We start from the raw sequence: 21,895 nt of genomic DNA, 5'->3' as shown, positions 1-21,895 counted from the left end.
CAGCTGGTATAGGTGTATAAGTATAGAACTGGTAGGGGTGTATGGAGCAGGCCCAGCAGCTGGTATAGGTGTATAGGTATAGTGCTGGTAGGGGTGTATGGAGCAGGCTCAGCAGCTGGTTTATGATGTATAGGTATAGTGCTGGTAGGGGTGTATGGAGCAGGCTCAGCAGCTGGTATATGGTGTATAGGTATAGAACTGGTAGGGGTGTATGGAGCAGGCTCAGCAGCTGGTATAGGTGTATAAGTATAGTGCTGGTAGGGGTGTATGGAGCAGGCTCAGCAGCTGGTTTATGATGTATAGGTATAGTGCTGGTAGAGGTGTATGGAGCAGGCTCAGCAGCTGGTATATGGTGTATAGGTATAGAACTGGTAGGGGTGTATGGAGCAGGCTCAGCAGCTGGTATAGGTGTATAGGTAAAATGCTGGTAGGGGTGTATGGAGCAGGCTCAGCAGCTGGTATATGGTGTATAGGTATAGTGCTGGTAGGGGTGTATGGAGCAGGCTCAGCAGCTGGTATATGGTGTATAGGTATAGTGCTGGTAGGGGTGTATGGAGCAGGCTCAGCAGCTGGTATATGGTGTATAGGTATAGTGCTGGTAGGGGTGTATGGAGCAGGCTCAGCAGCTGGTATATGATGTATAGGTATAGTGCTGGTAGGGGTGTATGGAGCAGGCTCAGCAGCTGGTATATGGTGTATAGGTATAGTGCTGGTAGAGGTGTATGGAGCAGGCTCAGCAGCTGGTATATGATGTATAGGTATAGTGCTGGTAGGGGTGTATGGAGCAGGCTCAGCAGCTGGTATAGGTGTATAGGTATAGTGCTGGTAGGGGTGTATGGAGCAGGCTCAGCAGCTGGTATATGGTGTATAGGTATAGTGCTGGTAGGGGTGTATGGAGCAGGCTCAGCAGCTGGTATATGGTGTATAGGCATAGTGCTGGTAGGGGTGTATGGAGCAGGCTCAGCAGCTGGTATATGGTGTATAGGTATAGTGCTGGGAGGGGTGTATGGAGCAGGCTCAGCAGCTGGTATAGGGGTATAGGTATAGTGCTGGTAGAGGTGTATGGAGCAGGCTCAGCAGCTGGTATAGGTGTATAGGTATAGTGCTGGTAGGGGTGTATGGAGCATGCTCAGCAGCTGGTATAGGTGTATAGGTATAGTGCTGGTAGAGGTGTATGGAGCAGGCTCAGCAGCTGGTATATGGTGTATAGGTATAGTGCTGGTAGGGGTGTATGGAGCAGGCTCAGCAGCTGGTATATGGTGTATAGGTATAGTGCTGTAGGGGTGTATGGAGCAGGCCCAGCAGCTGGTATAGGTGTATAGGTATAGTGCTGGTAGGGGTGTATGGAGCAGGCTCAGCAGCTGGTATATGATGTATAGGTATAGTGCTGGTAGGGGTGTATGGGGCAGGCTCAGCAGCTGATATATGGTGTATAGGTATAGTGCTGGGAGGGGTGTATGGAGCAGGGTCAGCAGCTGGTTTATGGTGTATAGGTATAGTGCTGGTAGGGGTGTATGGAGCAGGCTCAGCAGCTGGTATATGGTGTATAGGTATAGTGCTGGTAGGGGTGTATGGAGCAGGCTCAGCAGCTGGTATATGATGTATAAGTATTGTGCTGGTAGGGGTGTGTGGAGCAGGCTCAGCAGCTGGTATATGATGTATAAGTATTGTGCTGTAGGGGTGTATGGAGCAGGCCCAGCAGCTGGTATAGGTGTATAGGTATAGTGCTGGTAGGGGTGTATGGAGCAGGCTCAGCAGCTGGTATATGGTGTATAGGTACAGTGCTGGTAGGGGTGTATGGAGCAGGCTCGGCAGCTAGTATAGGTGTATAGGTATAGTGCTGGTAGGGGTGTATGGAGCAGGCTCAGCAGCTGGTATATGGTGTATAGGTATAGAACTGGTAGGGGTGTATGGAGCCGGCTCAGCAGCTGGTATATGGTGTATAGGTATAGTGCTGGTAGGGGTGTATGGAGCAGGCTCAGCAGCTGGTATATGATGTATAGGTATAGTGCTGGTAGTGGTGTATGGAGCAGGCTCAGCAGCTGGTATATGGTATATATGTATAGTGCTGGTATGGGTGTATGGAGCAGGCTCAGCAGCTGGTATATGTTGTATTGGTATAGTGCTGATAGGGGTGTATGGAGCAGGCTCAGCAGCTGGCATATGGTCTATAGGTATAGTGCTGGTAGGGGTGTATGGAGCAGGCTCAGCAGCTGGTATAGGTGTATAGGTATAGTGCTGGTAGGGGTGTATGGAGCAGGCTCAGCAGCTGGTATATGATGTATAAGTATAGTGCTGTAGGGGTGTATGGAGCAGGCTCAGCAGCTGGTACAGGTGTATAAGTATAGTGCTGGTAGGGGTGTATGGAGCAGGCTCAGCAGCTGGTTTATGATGTATAGGTATAGTGCTGGTAGGGGTGTATGGAGCAGGCTCAGCAGCTGGTATAGGTGTATAGGTATAGTGCTGGTAGGGGTGTGTGGAGCAGGCTCAGCAGCTGGTATAGGTGTATAAGTATAGAACTGGTAGGGGTGTATGGAGCAGGCTCAGCAGCTGGTATAGGTGTATAAGTATAGTGCTGGTAGGGGTGTATGGAGCAGGCTCAGCAGCTGGTTTATGATGTATAGGTATAGTGCTGGTAGGGGTGTATGGAGCATGCTCAGCAGCTGGTATATGGTCTATAGGTATAGTGCTGGTAGGGGTGTATGGAGCAGGCTCAGCAGCTGGTATAGGTGTATAGGTATAGTGCTGGTAGGGGTGTATGGAGCAGGCTCAGCAGCTGGTATAGGTGTATAGGTATAGTGCTGGTAGAGGTGTATGGAGCAGGCTCAGCAGCTGGTATTGATGTATAGGTATAGTGCTGGTAGGGGTGTATGGAGCAGGCTCAGCAGCTGGTATATGGTGTATAGGTACAGTGCTGTTAGGGGTGTATGGAGCAGGCTCAGCAGCTGGTATATGGTATACATTTATGTGATAGTGCTGGTAGGAATGTAAGGAGCAGGCTCGGATGCTAATATATGGTGGATATGCATGTTTTAGTGAGGGTTGTATGCAGTAATCTGGTTACAATCAAGGGGTGCAAAGGGGTAAAGATGGTGGCTGGAGGAGGATAATTGTAATGCTAACACATCAGTTGTACCATAAAGACCTAACAGAAAGTCCTACTGCTTTAACCTGCAGCGATCAGTAGTGATCGGCCTGGTAATGTAACAGTAAGTGTTTAATGTACCTGCAGCGCCACCACAGGAGAAATAAAGAATCACAATAATTAATTGTAGAGGATGCATGTGTAGTGGTTCTTCTTGTCTTTACACATCCCGGTGAAGTAACTCCTTCAGGTGTCACACCAAGTGATTTTGCTGTAATCTCTATTGCAGCCACTAGGTGTCTCACTTCCCCTGGCCACAGCTGCGGTATGTTGTGTAGTGTAGTGTATGACATTTAACTGTGTTTGGCACTCTATACACCTCTTCTCTTTATCCTTCACACTTTCTGTCACACCACCCTATATGTTATAGGGGGTCTCGGTTTCTAGTCAGTTCTTCCCAGAAAGCAGCATGTATGAAAGGAAGACTCCTGACTAGAGTGACCAAGCAGGCCTGGCTTAGGCCAGAGCCATGACGGGGACAACACCTTTTCTCTCTATTAAGAGACTGATGCCAGCGGACATGTTGTGCTAGGACCTGACTAAGGGGTAATCGGACAATAGGACAACCAGAGCCCACCAGCTGGTCCAATGCCAGTATCCAGCGCCCCGGGCCATGGCACATGGGCATCTTGGGTCCTCCAAGGCAAGAAAAAGATGTTTCCAAATCTTGGAACCAAATCTATAGAGAACAATACAGGAAACAGTAATGATTATATCATTACTGTACATAGGGGGCAGTATTATAGCAGTTATATTCCTGTATATAGGAGCAGTATTATAGTAGTTATATTCCTGTATATAGGAGCAGTATTATAGTAGTTATATTCCTGAATATAGGGAGCAGTATTATAGTAGTTATATTCTTGTATATAGGGGGCAGTATTATAGTAGTTATATTCTTGTATATAGGGGGCAGTATTAGAGTAGTTATATTCCTGTATATAGGAACAGTATTATAGTAGTTATATTCTTATATATAGGAGCAGTATTATAGTAGTTATATTCCTGAATATAGGGAGCAGTATTATAGTAGTTATATTCCTGTATATAGGAGCAGTATTATAGTAGTTTTATTCTTGTATATAGGGAGCAGTATTATAGTAGTTATATTCTTGTATATAGGGGGCAGTATTATAGTAGTTATATTCCTGTATATAGGAGTATTATAGTAGTTATATTCATGTATATAAGAGCAGTATTATAGTAGTTATATTCCTGTATATAGGGGGCAGTATTATAGTAGTTATATTCCTGTATATAGGAGCAGTATTATAGTAGTTATATTCTTGTATATAGGAGCAGTATTATAGTAGTTATATTCCTGTATATAGGAGCAGTATTATAATAGTTATATTCTTGTATATAGGGAGCAGTATTATAGCTCACGAGGTACATGGGGCAGTATGGCTTGATCAATTCATACACAAAATTCTGATGTGTTTTTTATTTAGCCTAGGGGCACTAGTATCAGCCATAGGTGTGAGATGCAGCACTCTGTTTCTTCCCTGAACCGCATTTTGTTTCTCTCTTTTCTCCGTGTTTTGCACTCCTCCTGGTGAGACCCACATGACCGCAATTAGCAGGAGACACCTGAGTGCACATGGTTTTAATCCCTCCTGTTTTTTCCCATTCTGTTTGCTGCAGCTATGGTGAGCGCAATACCTTATCCAGACTTGTGCTGCTTGGGGGCGACCTTCTCCGCCGGCGGTGCTGGCCGGGTTCTGGTGTGGTGTTTTTGGGTCTGGTCCTGTGGCATGGGGGTCGCAGGGCCGTCCCATGGCCCCCGTTCCCTGACTGTGCGCGCCTGCGGGGTTGGTGGCCACTGACTGGCACGGTGTGGACTTAGTGTAGGGACCCATGTGTATCAGATACCGGCACGAGGTACATGGGGCAGTATGGCTTGATCAATTCATACACAAAATTCTGATGTGTTTTTTATTTAGCCTAGGGGCACTAGTATCAGCCATAGGTGTGATGTGCAGCACTCTGTTTCTTCCCTGAACCGCATTATAGTAGTTATATTCCTGTATATAGGAGCAGTAGTATAGTAGTTATATTCCTGTATATAGGAGGAGTATTATAGTAGTTATATTCCTGTATATAAGAGCAGTATTATAGTAGTTATATTCCTGTATATAGGGAGAAGTATTATAGTAGTTATATCCCTGTATATAGGGAGCAGTATTATAGTAGTTATATTCCTGTATATAGGAGCAGTATTATAGTAGTTATATCCTTGTATATAGGAGCAGTATTATAGTAGTTATATTCCTGTATATAGGAGCAGTATTATAGTAGTTATATTCTTGTATATAGGAGCAGTATTATAGTAGTTATATTTCTGTATATAGGGGCAGTATTATAGTAGTTATATTCCTGTATATAGGGAGCAGTATTATAGTAGTTATATTCCTGTATATAGGGGCAGTATTATAGTAGTTATATTCTTGTATATAGGAGCAGTATTATAGTAGTTATATTCTTGTATATAGGAGCAGTATTATAGTAGTTATATTCTTGTATATAGGAGCAGTATTATAGTAGTTATATTCCTGTATATAGGAGCAGTATTATAGTAGTTATATTCTTGTATATAGGAGCAGTAGTATAGTAGTTATATTCTTGTATATAGGAGCAGTAGTATAGTAGTTATATTCCTGTATATAGGAGGAGTATTATAGTAGTTATATTCCTGTATATAGGGGGCAGTATTATAGTAGTTATATTCCTGTATATAGGAGCAGTATTATAGAAGTTATATTCTTGTATATAGAAGCAGTATTATAGTAGTTATATTCTTGTATATAGGAGCAGTAGTATAGTAGTTGTATTCCTGTATATAGGAGGAGTATTATAGTAGTTATATTCCTGTATATAGGGAGCAGTATTATAGTAGTTATATTTCTGTATATAGGGAGCAGTATTATAGTAGTTATATTCCTGTATATAAGAGCAGTATTATAGTAGTTATATTCCTGTATATAGGGGGCAGTATTATAGTAGTTATATTCCTGTATATAGGAGCAGTATTATAGAAGTTATATTCTTGTATATAGAAGTAGTATTATAGAGGTTATATTCCTGTATATAGGGGGCAGTATTATTGTAGTTATATTCTTGTACATAGGGGGCAGCATTATTGTAGTTATATTTATGTACATAAGGGGCAGTATTATTGTAGTTGTACACAGTGTAATCTCTTTTCTTTCTGTTTAGGCTGAGGGCTGTATCATAAGAAGGACAAAAATTCTACAATTACATCCAAAACAAGACCCAGAAGCCATCGACTTCTGACCTGAGCCGCAGTCATGAATTTCCTCCGCAGACGTCTATCGGATAGCAGCTTTGTGGCTAACTTGCCCAATGGCTACATGATGGATCTTCAGCGGCCAGACAACTCCACCAGCAATCCTGTATCTCCAGCCCTGGAAAGGAAGCAGCAGCCACCTCAGCCAGTCCTGGCTTCCTCCACATCAACATCTGGCTCCAGCCTCTTCAGCTCCATCACCAATGCAGTAAAGCAGACCACCCAGGCTGCTGCGGGGCTGGTGGAACAGACAGGACCCCCCGCCCCTCCCGTGGTCTTGAAGCCCAAGATTCTCCTGGTCATTGATGATGCACATACAGATTGGTAAGTATCTGCACTCTGCAGGCATCATGGGATGGGAAATCCATATGTATGAGGCATTCACCATTATTTACCACCTACCACTATGTACAACCCGCCGGCAACATACATAGTAGTATTATATGTTCACTGTATGGCGGTACTTGTACTATTTGGTACAATGTTACTCTATATAGGGACATCACTATACAATATGGCAGCACTATAGGGCATTGTTATGTGCTAACTGCATAGCACTTTTATTCAGGCACTATATGGCAGTATGAGTTGGGTGCTATATGTTTTCTTTATGGCACTAAACTATATAATAGAATTAGGTGAGCACTATATGGCATTATTATGTGTACTGTATAGTAGTAATAGCGGGGCACTCTAAGGCATTATCCACCATCATTAGATGCGGACTATAGTTACACCTTATAGCACCATTAGACTGTTATGGTATACAGTAACAGTAGGTTGACACTATATAGCGATTATATTGAATATTACGGTTCATTAATAGTATTATATGCCACTTGTGATCCCATAGTGAGCGCAGCTATGCAGGATACAGTGTTGTGCTGGCTTTGTAATAATTGCTGTAATTACAGATTCCACCGCTAGATGTCACCATTGCACTTATAAGCATTTAGAGGGGAGATCCTCTGTGAGTGTAGAGGAAATGTAGTAAAACTATAAAACTGAGTAAAGAAAAAGTGTTACTGTCCATCAGGGACGTATAAAAGGGGCGGCTACACGGTTAGAATCGCCTCCTCCTTGTTGGATTTAGGAAACTTCTGGCATCAGGTGATAGAGTGTTGTGTTCCTGACAATGGCCGTACAAATGGCCGTACAACGTAGTGATCAGAGAGGGAAGGGGGGTCTGTAAGAAGGGTCTGGTCTGGGTTCTGATTACTTTAGGGGTCTGGGGTCAGGGATTAATGTTATAGTCTAGAACTCTGCCCCTCCGCCATGCCTTACACTGTGGCCCTGCCCCCCTGCTATGCTGTACACTGCGGCCCTGTCCCCCTGCTATGCTGTACACTGCGGCCCTGCCCCCCTGCTATGCTGTACACTGCGGCCCTGCCCCCCTGCTATGCTGTACACTGCGGCCCTGCCCCCCTGCTATGCTGTACACTGCGGCCCTGCCCCCCTGCTATGCTGTACACTGCGGCCCTGCCCCCCTGCTATGCTGTACACTGCGGCCCTGTCCCCCTGCTATGCTGTACACTGCGGCACTGCCCCTTCACCGTGCTGTACACTGCAGCTTTGCCCCTCCGCTATGCTGTATACTGCATCCCTGCCCCTCTGCCATGCTGTACACTGCAGCCCTGCCCTCCTGCTATGCTGTACACTGCGGCACTGCCCCTCCGCCATGCTGTACACTGCAGCCCTGCCCTCCTGCTATGCTGTACACTGCGGCACTGCCCCTCCGCCATGCTGTACACTGCAGCCCTGCCCCTCCGCCATGCTGTACACTGCAGCTCTGCCCCTCCGTCATGCTGTACACTGCAGCTCTGCCCCTCCGCCATGCTGTACACTGCAGCCCTGCCCCTCCGCCATGCTGTACACTGCAGCCTTGCCCCTCCGCCATGCTGTACACTGCAGCTCTGCCCCTCTGCCATGCTGTACACTGCGGCCCTGCCCCTCCCCCATACTGTACACTGCATCTCTGCCCCTCCGCCATGCTGTATACTGCATCCCTGCCCCTCTGCCATGCTGTACACTGCGGCCCTGCCCCTCCCCCATACTGTACACTGCATCTCTGCCCCTCCGCCATTCTGTATACTGCATCCCTGCCCCTCTGCCATGCTGTACACTGCAGCCCTGCCCCCCTGCTATGCTGTACACTGCGGCACTGCCCCTTCACCGTGCTGTACACTGCAGCTTTGCCCCTCCGCTATGCTGTATACTGCATCCCTGCCCCTCTGCCATGCTGTACACTGCAGCCCTGCCCCTCTGCCATGCTGTACACTGCAGCCCTGCCCCTCCGCCATGCTGTACACTGCTGCTCTGCCCCTCTGCCATGCTGTATACTGCATCCCTGCCCCTCTGCCATGCTGTACACTGCTGCTCTGCCCCTCTGCCATTTTGTACACTGTTACTCTGCCCCTCCGCCATGCTGTACACTGCTGCTCTGCCCCTCCGCCATGCTGTACACTGCAGCCCTGCCCCTCCGCCATGCTGTACACTGCAGCCCTGCCCCTCCGCCATCCTGTACACTGCGGCTCTGCCCCTCTGCCATGCTGTACACTGCAGCCCTGCCCCCCTGCTATGCTGTACACTGCGGCACTGCCCCTCCGCCATGTGGTACACTACAGCTCTGCCCCTCCGCCATGCTGTACACTGCAGCCCTGCCCCTCCGCCATCCTGTACACTGCGGCTCTGTCCCTCCGCCATGCTGTACACTGCAGCCCTGCCCCTCCGCCATGCTGTACACTCCAGCTCTGCCCCTCCACCAGGCTGCATGTTGCCCCTATAGTGTAGCTTAGAAGTCATTGATCCCCGATGAGGCAGGAGCGGGGGTCCGGGCCTCCGCTGTGAGATGCAGCAGAACATTTTTCTATCTTTGCTCGCCATCTCCCAGGCAGTGTGCCCCCGGCTGTAGCCATTATCCGCACACAATACCGGCATAGAGCGGAGCCCCGTCCCCCCGGATCCTCCAGGCAGACACTGTCCGGACGTGTGGTATCTCTGGCCTAATCCTACAGACGGTGGCGGGATACAGGGGGGACATGATCTACATACACAGCAGGGTCTACGCCAAAACAAGAGGGGACCAAATCCACGGCCAAAATAAATCAGGGCACATAAGAAAAGAATCCGACTTATTCCCATGGGAGATTATTATCCCCGTCCCCCCTGAAGAAAAGATCGGCCTCCTATTCATGGGGGGATTTCTCCATTTAACACGTTATATATGCAAATAACATTATAAAGGGGTAAATGTGGGACTACTACTCCCAGCATGACCTGGCTATCTGGACACTAGGTGGCGCTGCGACATTGGTCATTTTTCATGTTTTCCCTGTAAACACTGAGCTAATACTGGGAACTTGTTATTATGACTAAGCCTGAGAAATTATATAAAGCGTTATAGCCACAAGCTCAGAGTGATCCCAGGATCGACCCCCCGCGAAAGCCAAAGTCCAGATCGGTGGGTTCTGCCGGGAACACGTCAATGCTTTCCTTCACAAAACATGCAAGAATCTGTTGTATGATTCTACTTTTCCATCAAGTGTTTTTGTGACCGGAGACTATGGCTGTTTTACTTCTCCAAGGTCTTCGGTTTCAAATGTATCCAGTGATTAGTCACAGTAATAACAGAGTGACCATTGTCTGCAGTGTCAGAGGCCCCCTAGTGGTGTCCGAGAGCCCCGACCTCAACCTGGGATTCACAACCATTATAATATTTTAATACTGTCCCTATAATACTGCCCCCTGCTATGCTGTACACTGCGGCACTGCCCCTCCCCCATACTGTACACTGCATCTCTGCCCCTCCGCCATGCTGTATACTGCATCCCTGCCCCTCTGCCATGCTGTACACTGCGGCCCTGCCCCTCCCCCATACTGTACACTGCATCTCTGCCCCTCCGCCATTCTGTATACTGCATCCCTGCCCCTCTGCCATGCTGTACACTGCAGCCCTGCCCCCCTGCTATGCTGTACACTGCGGCACTGCCCCTTCACCGTGCTGTACACTGCAGCTTTGCCCCTCCGCTATGCTGTATACTGCATCCCTGCCCCTCTGCCATGCTGTACACTGCAGCCCTGCCCTCCTGCTATGCTGTACACTGCGGCACTGCCCCTCCGCCATGCTGTACACTGCAGCCCTGCCCTCCTGCTATGCTGTACACTGCGGCACTGCCCCTCCGCCATGCTGTACACTGCAGATTAGTCACAGTAATAACAGAGTGACCATTGTCTGCAGTGTCAGAGGCCCCCTAGTGGTGTCCGAGAGCCCCGACCTCAACCTGGGATTCACAACCATTATAATATTTTAATACTGTCCCTATAATACTGCTCATATATACAGGAATATACCTACTATAATACTGCTCCTATATACAGGAATATAACTACTATAATACTGCTCCTATATACAGGAATATAACTACTATAATACTGCTCCTATATACAGGAATATAACTACTATAATACTGCTCCCTATATACAGGAATATAACTACTATAATACTGCTCCCTATATACAGGGATATAACTACTATAATACTGCTCCTATATACAGGAATATAACTACTATAATACTGCTCCTATATACAGGAATATAACTACTATAATACTGCTCCTATATACAGGAATATAACTACTATAATACTGCTCCCTATATACAGGAATATAACTACTATAATACTGCTCCCTATATACAGGAATATAACTACTATAATACTGCCTCCTATATACAAGGATATAACTAGTATAATACTGCTCCTATATACAAGAATATAGCTACTATAGTACTGCTCCTATATACAGGAGCAGTAACTACTATAATACTGCCCCCTATATACAAGAATATAACTGCTATAATACTGCTCCTATATACAGGAATATAACTACTATAATACTGCCCCAACACTCTGGTGTTGATTTTTAATATAGGCCTAGCGGCATTAGTATCAGCCATAGATGGGATGTGCAGCCGTTCCATTCTCTCCAGTTCGTATAACTGCTATAATACTGCTCCTATATACAGGAATATAACTACTATAATACTGCTCCTATATACAGGAATATAACTACTATAACACTGCCCCTATATACAGGAATATAACTACTATAATACTGCTCCTATATACAGGAATATAACTACTATAATACTGCCCCTATATACAGGAATATAACTACTATAATACTGCTCCTATATACAAGAATATAACTACTATAATACTGCCCCTATATACAGGAATATAACTACTATAATACTGCTCCCTATATACAAGAATACAACTACTATAATACTGCTCCTATATACAAGAATATAACTACTATAATACTGCTCCTATATACAGAAATATAACTACTATAATACTGCCCCTATATACAGGAATATAACTACTATAATACTGCCCCTATATACAGGAATATAACTACTATAATACTGCTCCCTATATACAGGAATATAACTACTATAATACTGCTCCTATACACAGGAATATAACTACTATAACACTGCTATTATTATGTGAGAAGTGATGTAATCTCTGTGTTTCCTTACAGGGCCAAGTATTTCAGAGGGAAGAAGGTGAATAAGGAATATGAGATTCGGGTGGAGCAGGTAGGTGATCCTCTCTACAACCTCTAACCATACAGCCATGTTTTTGTAATCCTGGACATCCCCTTTAAGGAAGTACAAAAAGAGCCGAGCTAATGGCTGCCGGTCTAATGTTATTCTGTACCCGCAGTTGTTGGCACCGATAAAGTTCTGCTTCTCAATGCTGCAAAAGAAAATAATTGCTTTCTGACCTTTTCGTGTCACAGCGCCAGAAAGCATCAGCGCTCAGGGTGAAGGCACAATGTCGTGCCGCCCTCGCCCCTGCCAACTCCAGACACAACTCAAAGAAGATCTGCGCCTTGCCAGCGACGTGCTCGGGGCACAGAGATTTGTCTTGGCACCGGACTAGAAGAACAATGTTTTCGGCTTGTTTACTGGAGAAATTAGCAGGGTCTTATGAGACCCCCCTGCCCTCCCCACCCCCATCCCCGTTGTATAGAGTCACCATGATGCCACCTTCCCATCTTGCTGCACCCGCATTGCCCCCCTCCCCGCTTTACCTCAGCTCCCATTCCTTCATTAGATTAATATTCTCCACATCTGATTATAGAACAAACCCCCTATTCATGGACGGAAGAAAGATGGAGGAGTAGGGGGAGGGCGAGTACGTGAGGCAAGATGCTGAAGAGGCATCTTAGAAGGAGATACCAAGATGAGGCGCTAGCCCAGAGAAAACAGTCAGGTAGTAAAAATAGCCGCGTGTGTGTTTATTTAAGGAAGTACCGTACCCACAATGCACCTAAATATAGCCGCCCTGCCGGGAAGACCTGAACGGTGCCATTCCACCTTAATAAAAGAGGAACCTGTGAACTGACCACAATTTAACCACCTTAAATGCCAGTTCCACCTTAAGAAAAGATCGACTTGTGAACACTGACAGCAGAAAAATTCCACCTTAAATGGCTTTTCCACAAAACTTTGAACTGACCGCAAAGCAGCTGAAAGAAAAATTCCACCTTAAATGGCATTTCCACCTTAAGGGGATTGTTCACTTGTGTATTAGAGAAAATGCCATAGAAATATATAAAAAAAGAAAGTATTGATGCATGCTGATGGTCTCCACGTAGATCAGTCAGCAGTGGCGGTCTACCTTTCCATATGGCAAGAGCCAGCTGTAACAATCCTAATCAGCAATGGCCTGGTGTATGCTGATGGTCTCCAGCTTATATGGATGATTCAGATCCATCAACAGCTCCTAGATTCCATGCTGATAGTCTCCATTTGACATCAGCCTTCTTAAACAGATATGGATTAGTCAGGTAACTATTTGTAGGCCTTTCCCATATGGCAATAGCCAGTGGTTACAGATATGGATCTGTCAGCAGAAGCTAGGCTGCATGCTGATGGTCTCCACTGAGCAAGAGACGAATATACAAACAAGAACACGTCAGCAAGAGCTGTCCGTTACATATGCAGATAAGTCAGCAATGGCTAGGTTGCTTACTGATGGTTTCCACTTTATACCTTTGATTTGGATCAGTCAGCAGCAGTCTAGATTACTTACTGACAGTCTCCACACTCTGAAACAGATATGGATTAGTCAGTAAACTGCTTGTAGCCCTTTTCCATATGGCAATAGCCATTGGTACAGATATGGATCTGTCAGCAGAAGCTAGGCTGCATACTGATGGTCTCCACTTATCACTTAGCTATGGCAATGAGTATGGATCAGTCAGCAGTGCCTAGACTACATTATCATCTGTACTTGCAGTGAACCTACTTGTTGATGGTCTCCTCTTATTTGCATTGGATGAGAGGACACATCCTGTGCAGTGTTCTGGCGGTGACGCAGCTCGCCTCTCTCCTACCTTCTCCTGTCTATTCTCACACTGACCTGTCTTAGCTTTTTCTTCCCTTTCGGAAATTTTTTCTTCTTCTAATTTTGTCCTGGAAACTTGGCAGCTGTGAAATGCCAGAAAGCGAAGTCATAAACTGTCCGCCGAGAAGCAAAACCAGCGGAAGGAACCGGACAGATAAGAGGCCTCAGCGCGGAACCTTTCATCTATTTTAGTTCCTGGACCTGGAATTTCCAGGAGACGGAAAACTAAACACAGGTCCGAGTGCACAGACCAAGGCGGACATGTGACCCATGGACTGTACAGACCGAGGCGGACATGTGACCCATGGACTGTACAGACCGAGGCGGACATGTGACCCACAGACCGAGGCGGACATGTGACCCACAGACCGAGGCGGACATGTGACCCATGGACTGTACAGACTGAGGCGGACATGTGACCCACAGACCGAGGCGGACATGTGACCCATGGACTGTACAGACGGAGGCGGACATGTGACCCATGGACTGTACAGACCGAGGCGGACATGTGACCCACAGACTGAGGCGGACATGTGACCCATGGACTGTACAGACCAAGGCGGACATGTGATCCACAGACCGAGGCGGACATGTGACCCACGGACTACACAGACCGAGGCGGACATGTGACCCATGGACTGAACAGACCGAGGTGGACATGTGACCCACTGACTGTACAGACCGAGGCGGACATGTAACCCACAGACCGAGGCGGACATGTGACCCACTGACTGTACAGACCGAGGCGGACATGTGACCCACAGACCGAGGTGGACATGTGACCCACTGACTGTACAGACCGAGGCGGACATGTGACTCACTGACTGTACAGACCAAGGCGGACATGTGATCCACAGACCGAGGCGGACATGTGACCCACGGACTATACAGACCGAGGCGGACATGTGACCCACAGACCGAGGTGGACATGTGACCCACTGACTGTACAGACCGAGGCGGACATGTGATCCACAGACCGAGGCGGACATGTGACTCACTGACTGTACAGACCAAGGCGGACATGTGACCCACAGACCAAGGCGGACATGTGACCCACGGACTATACAGACCGAGGCGGACATGTGACCCACAGACCGAGGCGGACATGTGACCCACAGACATGTGACCCATGGACTGAACCAGGGCCGGCCTTAGGGGTGTGCGACCTGTGCGGTTGCACAGGGCGCATCACTCCTGGCCAGCTGGGGGGGCGCTCTGGCAGACAGTCAGCTGCACATCTAACTGGTCTGTCAGAGATATGTTTTGTCTGTCTGTCAGAGTGCCCCCCCGAGCTGGCCGCCTGCCATCCTTGCATAGGGGTTGGTTTGTGGCACTCCCGAAGACAGAGGGGCCAGGGACCTGGCAGATTAATGTTCCGGGTTCGTCCCGGTAAGCCCCGCCCCCACCGACAAGCCACGCCCCCTGGCGCCCACTGCGGGTGGGATACTGACCCTCTTCTAGCCACAATGCAGCCTGCTGAACTGTTTGCTGGACAGGTCATCAGCTGTTTGTGTGGCAGCTAATCTCTGTAGCACAGGCCGTGCTTCCTGGCCGGGCAGTGTGCTGACCTGTGACCTCTGCCCAGCCATGTGCCTCCTCTCTTCTCCTCAGCAATTCATGCAGCATCCGGAATACTCTGCCCCTGCTGTAAGTCTGATGATTCTTCTCTCCCCTCTGTCTAGCTGTCTATCCTCCCTCCCATCTACCTCTCTATTATCTATCTATCTACCTCTCTATTATCTATCTATCTATCTATTATCTATCTATCTATCTCCTATCTATCTCCTATCTATCTATCTATCTATCTACCTCTCTATTATCTATCTCCTATCTATCTATCTATCTCCTATCTATCTATCTATCTATCTATCTATCTATCTATCTATCTATCTATCTCCTATCTATCTATCTATCTATCTATCTATCTACCTCTCTATTATCTATCTATCTATCTATCTATCTATCTCCTATCTATCTCCTATCTACCTCTCTATTATCTATCTATCTATCTATCTATCTATCTATCTATCTATCTATCTATCTATCTCCTCTCTATCTATCTATCTATCTATCTATCTATCTATCTCCTATCTCCTATCTATCTCCTATCTCCTATCTATCTCCTATCTATCTATCTATCTATCTATCTATCTATCTATCTATCTATCTATCTATCTATCTCCTATCTATCTATCTATCTATCTATCTATCTATCTATCTATCTCTATCTATCTATCTCCTATCTATCTATCTATCTCCTATCTATCTATCTATCTATCTATCTCCTATCTATCTATCTATCTATCTATCTATCTATCTATCTATCTATCTATCTATCTATCCATCTATCTCCTATCTATCTATCTCCTATCTATCTCCTATCTATCTATCTATCTATCTATCTCCTATCTATCTATCTCCTATCTATCTATCTATCTATCTATCTATCTATCTATCGCCTATCTATCTCCTATCTATCTATCTCCTATCTATCTATCTATCTATCTATCTATCTATCTATCTATTATCTATCTATCTCCTATCTATCTATCTATCTATCTATCTATCTATCTATCTATCTATCTATCTCCTATCTATCTATCTCCTATCTATCTCCTATCTATCTATCTATCTCCTATCTATCTATCTCCTATCTATCTATCTATCTATTATCTATCTATCTCCTATCTATCTCCTATCTATCTATCTATCTATCTATCTATCTATCTCCTATCTATCTCCTATCTATCTATCTATCTATCTATCTCCTATCTATCTCCTATCTATCTATCTATCTATCTCCTATCTATCTATCTATCTATCTCCTATCTATCTATCTATCTATCTATCTATCTATCTATCTCCTATCTATCTCCTACCTATCTATCTATCTCCTATCTATCTATCTCCTATCTATCTATCTATTATCTATCTATCTATCTATCTATCTCCTATCTATCTATCTATCTATCTATCTATCATCTATCTATCTCCTATCTATCTATCTATCTATCTATTATCTATCTATCTATCTATCTATCTATCTATCTATCTATCTCCTATCTATCTATCTCCTATCTATCTATCTATCTCCTATCTATCTATCTATCTATCTATCTATCTATCTATCTATCTATCTATCTATCTCCTATCTATCTCCTATCTATCTATCTATCTCCTATCTATCTATCTCCTATCTATCTATCTATCTATCTATCTCCTATCTATCTCCTATCTATCTATCTCCTATCTATCTCCTATCTATCTCCTATCTATCTATCTATCTATCTCCTATCTATCTTATTTTTCTTTCTCTCCATCTGACAGTGCAGAGTCTGTATATACTGTGGCAATCTACTTCATGTACACTGACCCTGGTGCTGTGTATACATGCACTGCCACAGTATATACAGACACTGACATCTCTCCTCTCCTTGCCTTCTTGGAGTTTTTTTGTAAAATAAAAAGATTTAAAAAGAGAATTGTCCATAATGTTATAAAGCAGTGCATAACTACTACCCCTAGCATCCCTCCTAGCTGAAACAGTGCATAACTACTACGCCCATCATACCCCAACAGCTGAAACACTGCATAACTACTGCCCCAGCATACCCTTATAGCTTAAAGGGGTTATCCAGCGCTACAAAAATGTGGCCACTTTCCCCCTTCCTTGTCTCCAGATTGGATGGGGTTTCAAACAGATTTCCATTGAAGTAAATGGAGCTTAATTGCAAACCACACCTGAACTGGAGAAAAGAGAGGGGGAAAAGTGGGCATGTTTTTGAAGTGCTGGATAACACCCCCGTTCCTACTGAGCAAAGGTAGCGGAATTCCGCGACGGAATTGTCCGCCGCGGAATGCCGTTAGCCTCCCGCTCATAATGGGAGTCTATGGGAGGCGCGCGCTCCTGCCCTGTCCGCGCTGAAGAATGAACATGTTTATGGCTAACGGCATTCCGCGGTGGACAATTCCGTTGCGGAATTCCGCTACCTTTGCTCAGTGGGAACGGGGCCTTAAACCGTGCATAACTACTACCCCTGCATTCCCTGATATCTGAAGTGTTATTGTCTGAACTATAAAATGATCACATTCCTGATCTTGCATGGTAAATGTTGTAATCGCAAAAAAGGCCAAATCACATTCCAGAAAAAAATTCTAAAAGTGATGAAAAGGTCAGATATATAACAGTCGGTGGTGGCGCTCGTTGTAGTAGGATTTAGTCTATCAAATCTAACTACTACAGCCTCCCATCTCGTTTGTGGTTTTATTGTGGGAGATGTCTGGAGGGGTGGGAGGCTGTAAGATTTAGTCTATGTCATAATTCGGGGACATCAACAGGTGTGTGTGTGTGTGGGGGGGGAGGGCGCTAAAAGAAAGTTTCGCACAGGGCGCCATCTACCCCAAGGCCGGCCCTGGACTGAACAGACCGAGGTGGACATGTGACCCACAGATCGAGGCGGACATGTGACCCACAGACATGTGACCCATGGACTGAACAGACCGAGGCGGATATGTGACCCACAGACCGAGGCGGACATGTGACCCACAGACCGAGGCGGACATGTGACCCACAGACCGAGGCGGACATGTGACCCACAGACTGAGGTGGACATGTGGCCCATGGACTGTACAGATCGAGGCGGACATGTGACCCATGGACTGTACAGACTGAGGTGGACATGTGACCCATGGACTGTACAGACCGAGGCGGACATGTGACCCACAGACCAAGGCGGACATGTGACCCACGGACTATAAGGACCGAGGCGGACATGTGACCCACAGACTGAGGCGGACATGTGCCCCAGAGACCGAGGCAGACATGTGACCCATGGACTGTACAGATCGAGGTGGACATGTGACTCACGGATTGTACAGACCGAGGCGGACATGTGACCCACGGACTGTACAGACCAAGGCGGACATGTGACCCACGGACTGTACAGACCGAGGCAGATATTTGACCCACAGACCGAGGCGGACATGTGACCCATAGACTGTACAGACCGAGGTGGACATGTGACCCACAGACTGTACAGACCGAGGCGGACATGTGACTCACTGACTGTACAGACCAAGGCGGACATGTGACCCACGGACTGTACAGACCGAGGCAGATATTTGACCCACAGACCGAGGCGGACATGTGACCCACAGACCGAGGCGGACATGTGACCCATAGACTGTACAGGCCGAGGTGGACATGTGACCCACTGACTGTACAGACCGAGGCGGACATGTGACCCACGAACCAAGGTGGACATGTGATCCACGGACTGTACAGACCGAGGCGGACATGTGACCCACAGATCGAGGCGGACATGTGACCCACAGATTGTACAGACCGAGGCGGACATGTGACCCACAGACCGAGGCGGACATGTGACCCACAGACTGTACAGACCGAGGTGGATACGTGACCCACAGACCGAGGCGGATATGTGACCTACGGACTTAACAGACCGAGGCGGACATGTGACCCACAGATCGAGGCGGACATGTGACCCACAGACCGAGGCGGACATGTGACCCACAGACCGAGGCGGACATGTGACCCACAGACCAAAGCAGAAATGTGACCTGGGGACTGTACAGACTGAATTAGACATGTGACCCGCACACTGCGAACTGTACAGACCGAGCCAGACATGTGAACCGTGGACTGTAGAGACCGAGGCAGACATGTGACCTGCAGACCACAAACTGTACATGCAGTGTCCCAGAACAGAGTTCCTTCTCTTGTTGTTTCCTTCAAAGTGTATCTTTATATCTGAGTCAGTCAATATGTTATTGCCTCTGTTATGGAAAACTATAATACACTGCAAACTGTATGATGTGTCACCCCTCTCAGTATTCAGGTCTGCTGTTTCACTCATTTTCATGTATATTTGGTCCTATATGTCCTAATGGAGTGATGATGCAATGGCTTGGTGTCACGTGACTGTCCCCTGCTTCCATGGTAACCCCAATGGCCATCGAGCTTTGGCGGGGAATACCATGTGACTTCCTGTCCTACCTCAGTTTTCTCTCCACCTTTAGGGGAGAAGGGTGTGTTGCTCTGTTGTTCCTGAGTCCTATCCCCTACCTTCAAGGGGATAGGGTGTGTGTGACCTCTCTCCACTGCCAGGAGAGAAATACGTGTGCTCTGCTGCTCCAGTGTCACAAGAAGTGTACCGGTCCAGTCGGGACCTGGCTGTGTCTTTATTCTCAAGTCTCAAGATCCTCATCTATACTAAAGATCTTGGCCGTTCTTCAGTCATTCCTCTCATCATCTTCCTTCAGCCACAGCAAGTATTCATCTCAGTTTCTTTCCGCCCAGCATCTCAACTTCAGTATCACTACTACTCCCATCATTCAGCACGCTATCATCACAGCCTATTGCAGCATCACCCATTACTCTGCCTTATCCAAGTCTGCCTTATACCCGGTTGCATCCGGAGAGACTGTTGCTACTAGTTACCACCGTTATAATAAATACACAACTACCGTTGTTTCTGAACCTTGGCATTGGTGTAGTTATTGGTGCCCTGACTAAGGACAACGAGGAATTGCTCGGCCTCCGCTTGGTCAGGTTCCCAGTCTACAGCTGCTATCCCTCGTGCCCATACCGTGACTACCATCAGGCAAGTGGCTAACTGGGTTTCTACCCAGTACTACCACCTACTACTACCCTCAGCGGAGTGGCCCAGCGCATACAGACCAAGCCGGACATGTGACTTGCGGACTGTACAGACCGAACAGGACATGTGACTAGGGCCGGCGTTAGCACAGGGCTTACCTGGGGCCCCAGCGCCTCCAGTGTCCCAGAGAGGGATGGTGGCCCGGTGTTCTGATGTTCAGCAAGCTCACTGTAGCGCAGGGTGAGCGTTGAACATCAGAAGACACAGGAGAAAGAGCAGGACCTGCCAGCGTCCTGCAGGGAGAGGGATAAAGGACCTGATCACATGACCTGCAGGTCCTCAACCTAATTATACAGTGTGGAGAGCAGCCTGGCAGAGAGGAAGAGGGAGAAGACTTAGCTGTAATTACTGTGTGTGTGTGTTTCAGTCAGTCAGCCAGTGTCTATGTCAGTCAGTCAGTAACGTGTGTGTCAGTCAGTCAGCCAGTGTCTATGTCAGTCAGTCAGTAACGTGTGTGTCAGTCAGTGTCTATGTCAGTAATGTATGTTTGTGTATGTTAGTGGTGTCTCAAATGATCGTGCATTGTGTGTGGATGGATGAGGGGCCCGCTGAGGCTCTGTCGCCCAAGGGCCCGCAAACACCTAGAGCCGGCCCTGCATGTGACTAAACAGCCTGATCAATCACGTTGTACGTTACGAAATGGTCCGGAACAGCGTCCGTTTTTACCATCCGTTTTTGCCTCCATTTTTTTTCATAGAACGGATACATTAAACGGACAGCAAAATGGTAATGTGAACCAGGCCTAAGCCTTCCGGTATTAATGCGGGTGATATTCCTGTGTAGGTGGGTCCTGACTATATATAACCTCAGTGTTATACGGGGCTATAATAGGAAGATACTTAGTATCTATATTCGGAGCATAATGGCGGCATCCCCTGACTATGTATATGATGATGGGTAAAGTGGCAGGAGGGTGCACTATGGGCTGTGGGAGCTGAGCAGGAGATATTATTAGTGGTGGCTAACCTCTGCCTGACACCCCCCACCCGTACAGGCCAAGGACCGCCAGGAGGTGTAATGCAGACAGTCCTGCAGGGGCTTCAGCGCTCATCTGCGGACAGGACGTCAGGAGGATATCCTAGTGCCACAACCGAGCTGTCTGCAGCAATAGGATAAACATGGGAGGGTGTGGGAACAAGAGCGCTATAATAAGAGACATCTCATAATACAATCAGGTCCATAAGACACCGCTATAATAAGAGACATCACATAATACAACCATACGTGTGGGAAAGACACCGCTATAATAAGAGACATCACATAATACAATCAGGTCCATAAGACACCGCTATAATAAGAGACATCTCATAATACAATCAGGTCCATAAGACACCGCTATAATA

General features: G+C 46.7%; 1 protein-coding gene across 6 annotated transcripts in view; it reads left to right on the top strand.

The window, feature by feature from the left end:
* The window catches only part of SYN3 (synapsin III), a 174,245-nt gene that overhangs the window by 36,843 nt on the left and 115,507 nt on the right, over nt 1-21,895 (top strand). For 5 of the 6 annotated variants that reach the window (XM_069966574.1, XM_069966553.1, XM_069966563.1 and 2 more), the window contains exons 2-3: nt 6,362-6,776; nt 11,999-12,056. In XM_069966574.1, coding sequence (XP_069822675.1) covers nt 6,454-6,776; nt 11,999-12,056 — 381 coding nt within the window. In that variant the 5' untranslated portion in view covers nt 6,362-6,453. Of the gene's footprint in view, nt 1-6,361; nt 6,777-11,998; nt 12,057-15,305; nt 15,520-21,895 lie in introns of those variants that run through there. The other variant, XM_069966591.1, reaches the window with a different exon arrangement.

The sequence above is a fragment of the Dendropsophus ebraccatus genome, chromosome 1, assembly GCF_027789765.1.
Source record: "Dendropsophus ebraccatus isolate aDenEbr1 chromosome 1, aDenEbr1.pat, whole genome shotgun sequence".
Taxonomy (NCBI): domain Eukaryota; kingdom Metazoa; phylum Chordata; class Amphibia; order Anura; family Hylidae; genus Dendropsophus; species Dendropsophus ebraccatus.
This window is presented reverse-complemented; position numbering and strand designations above follow the sequence as displayed.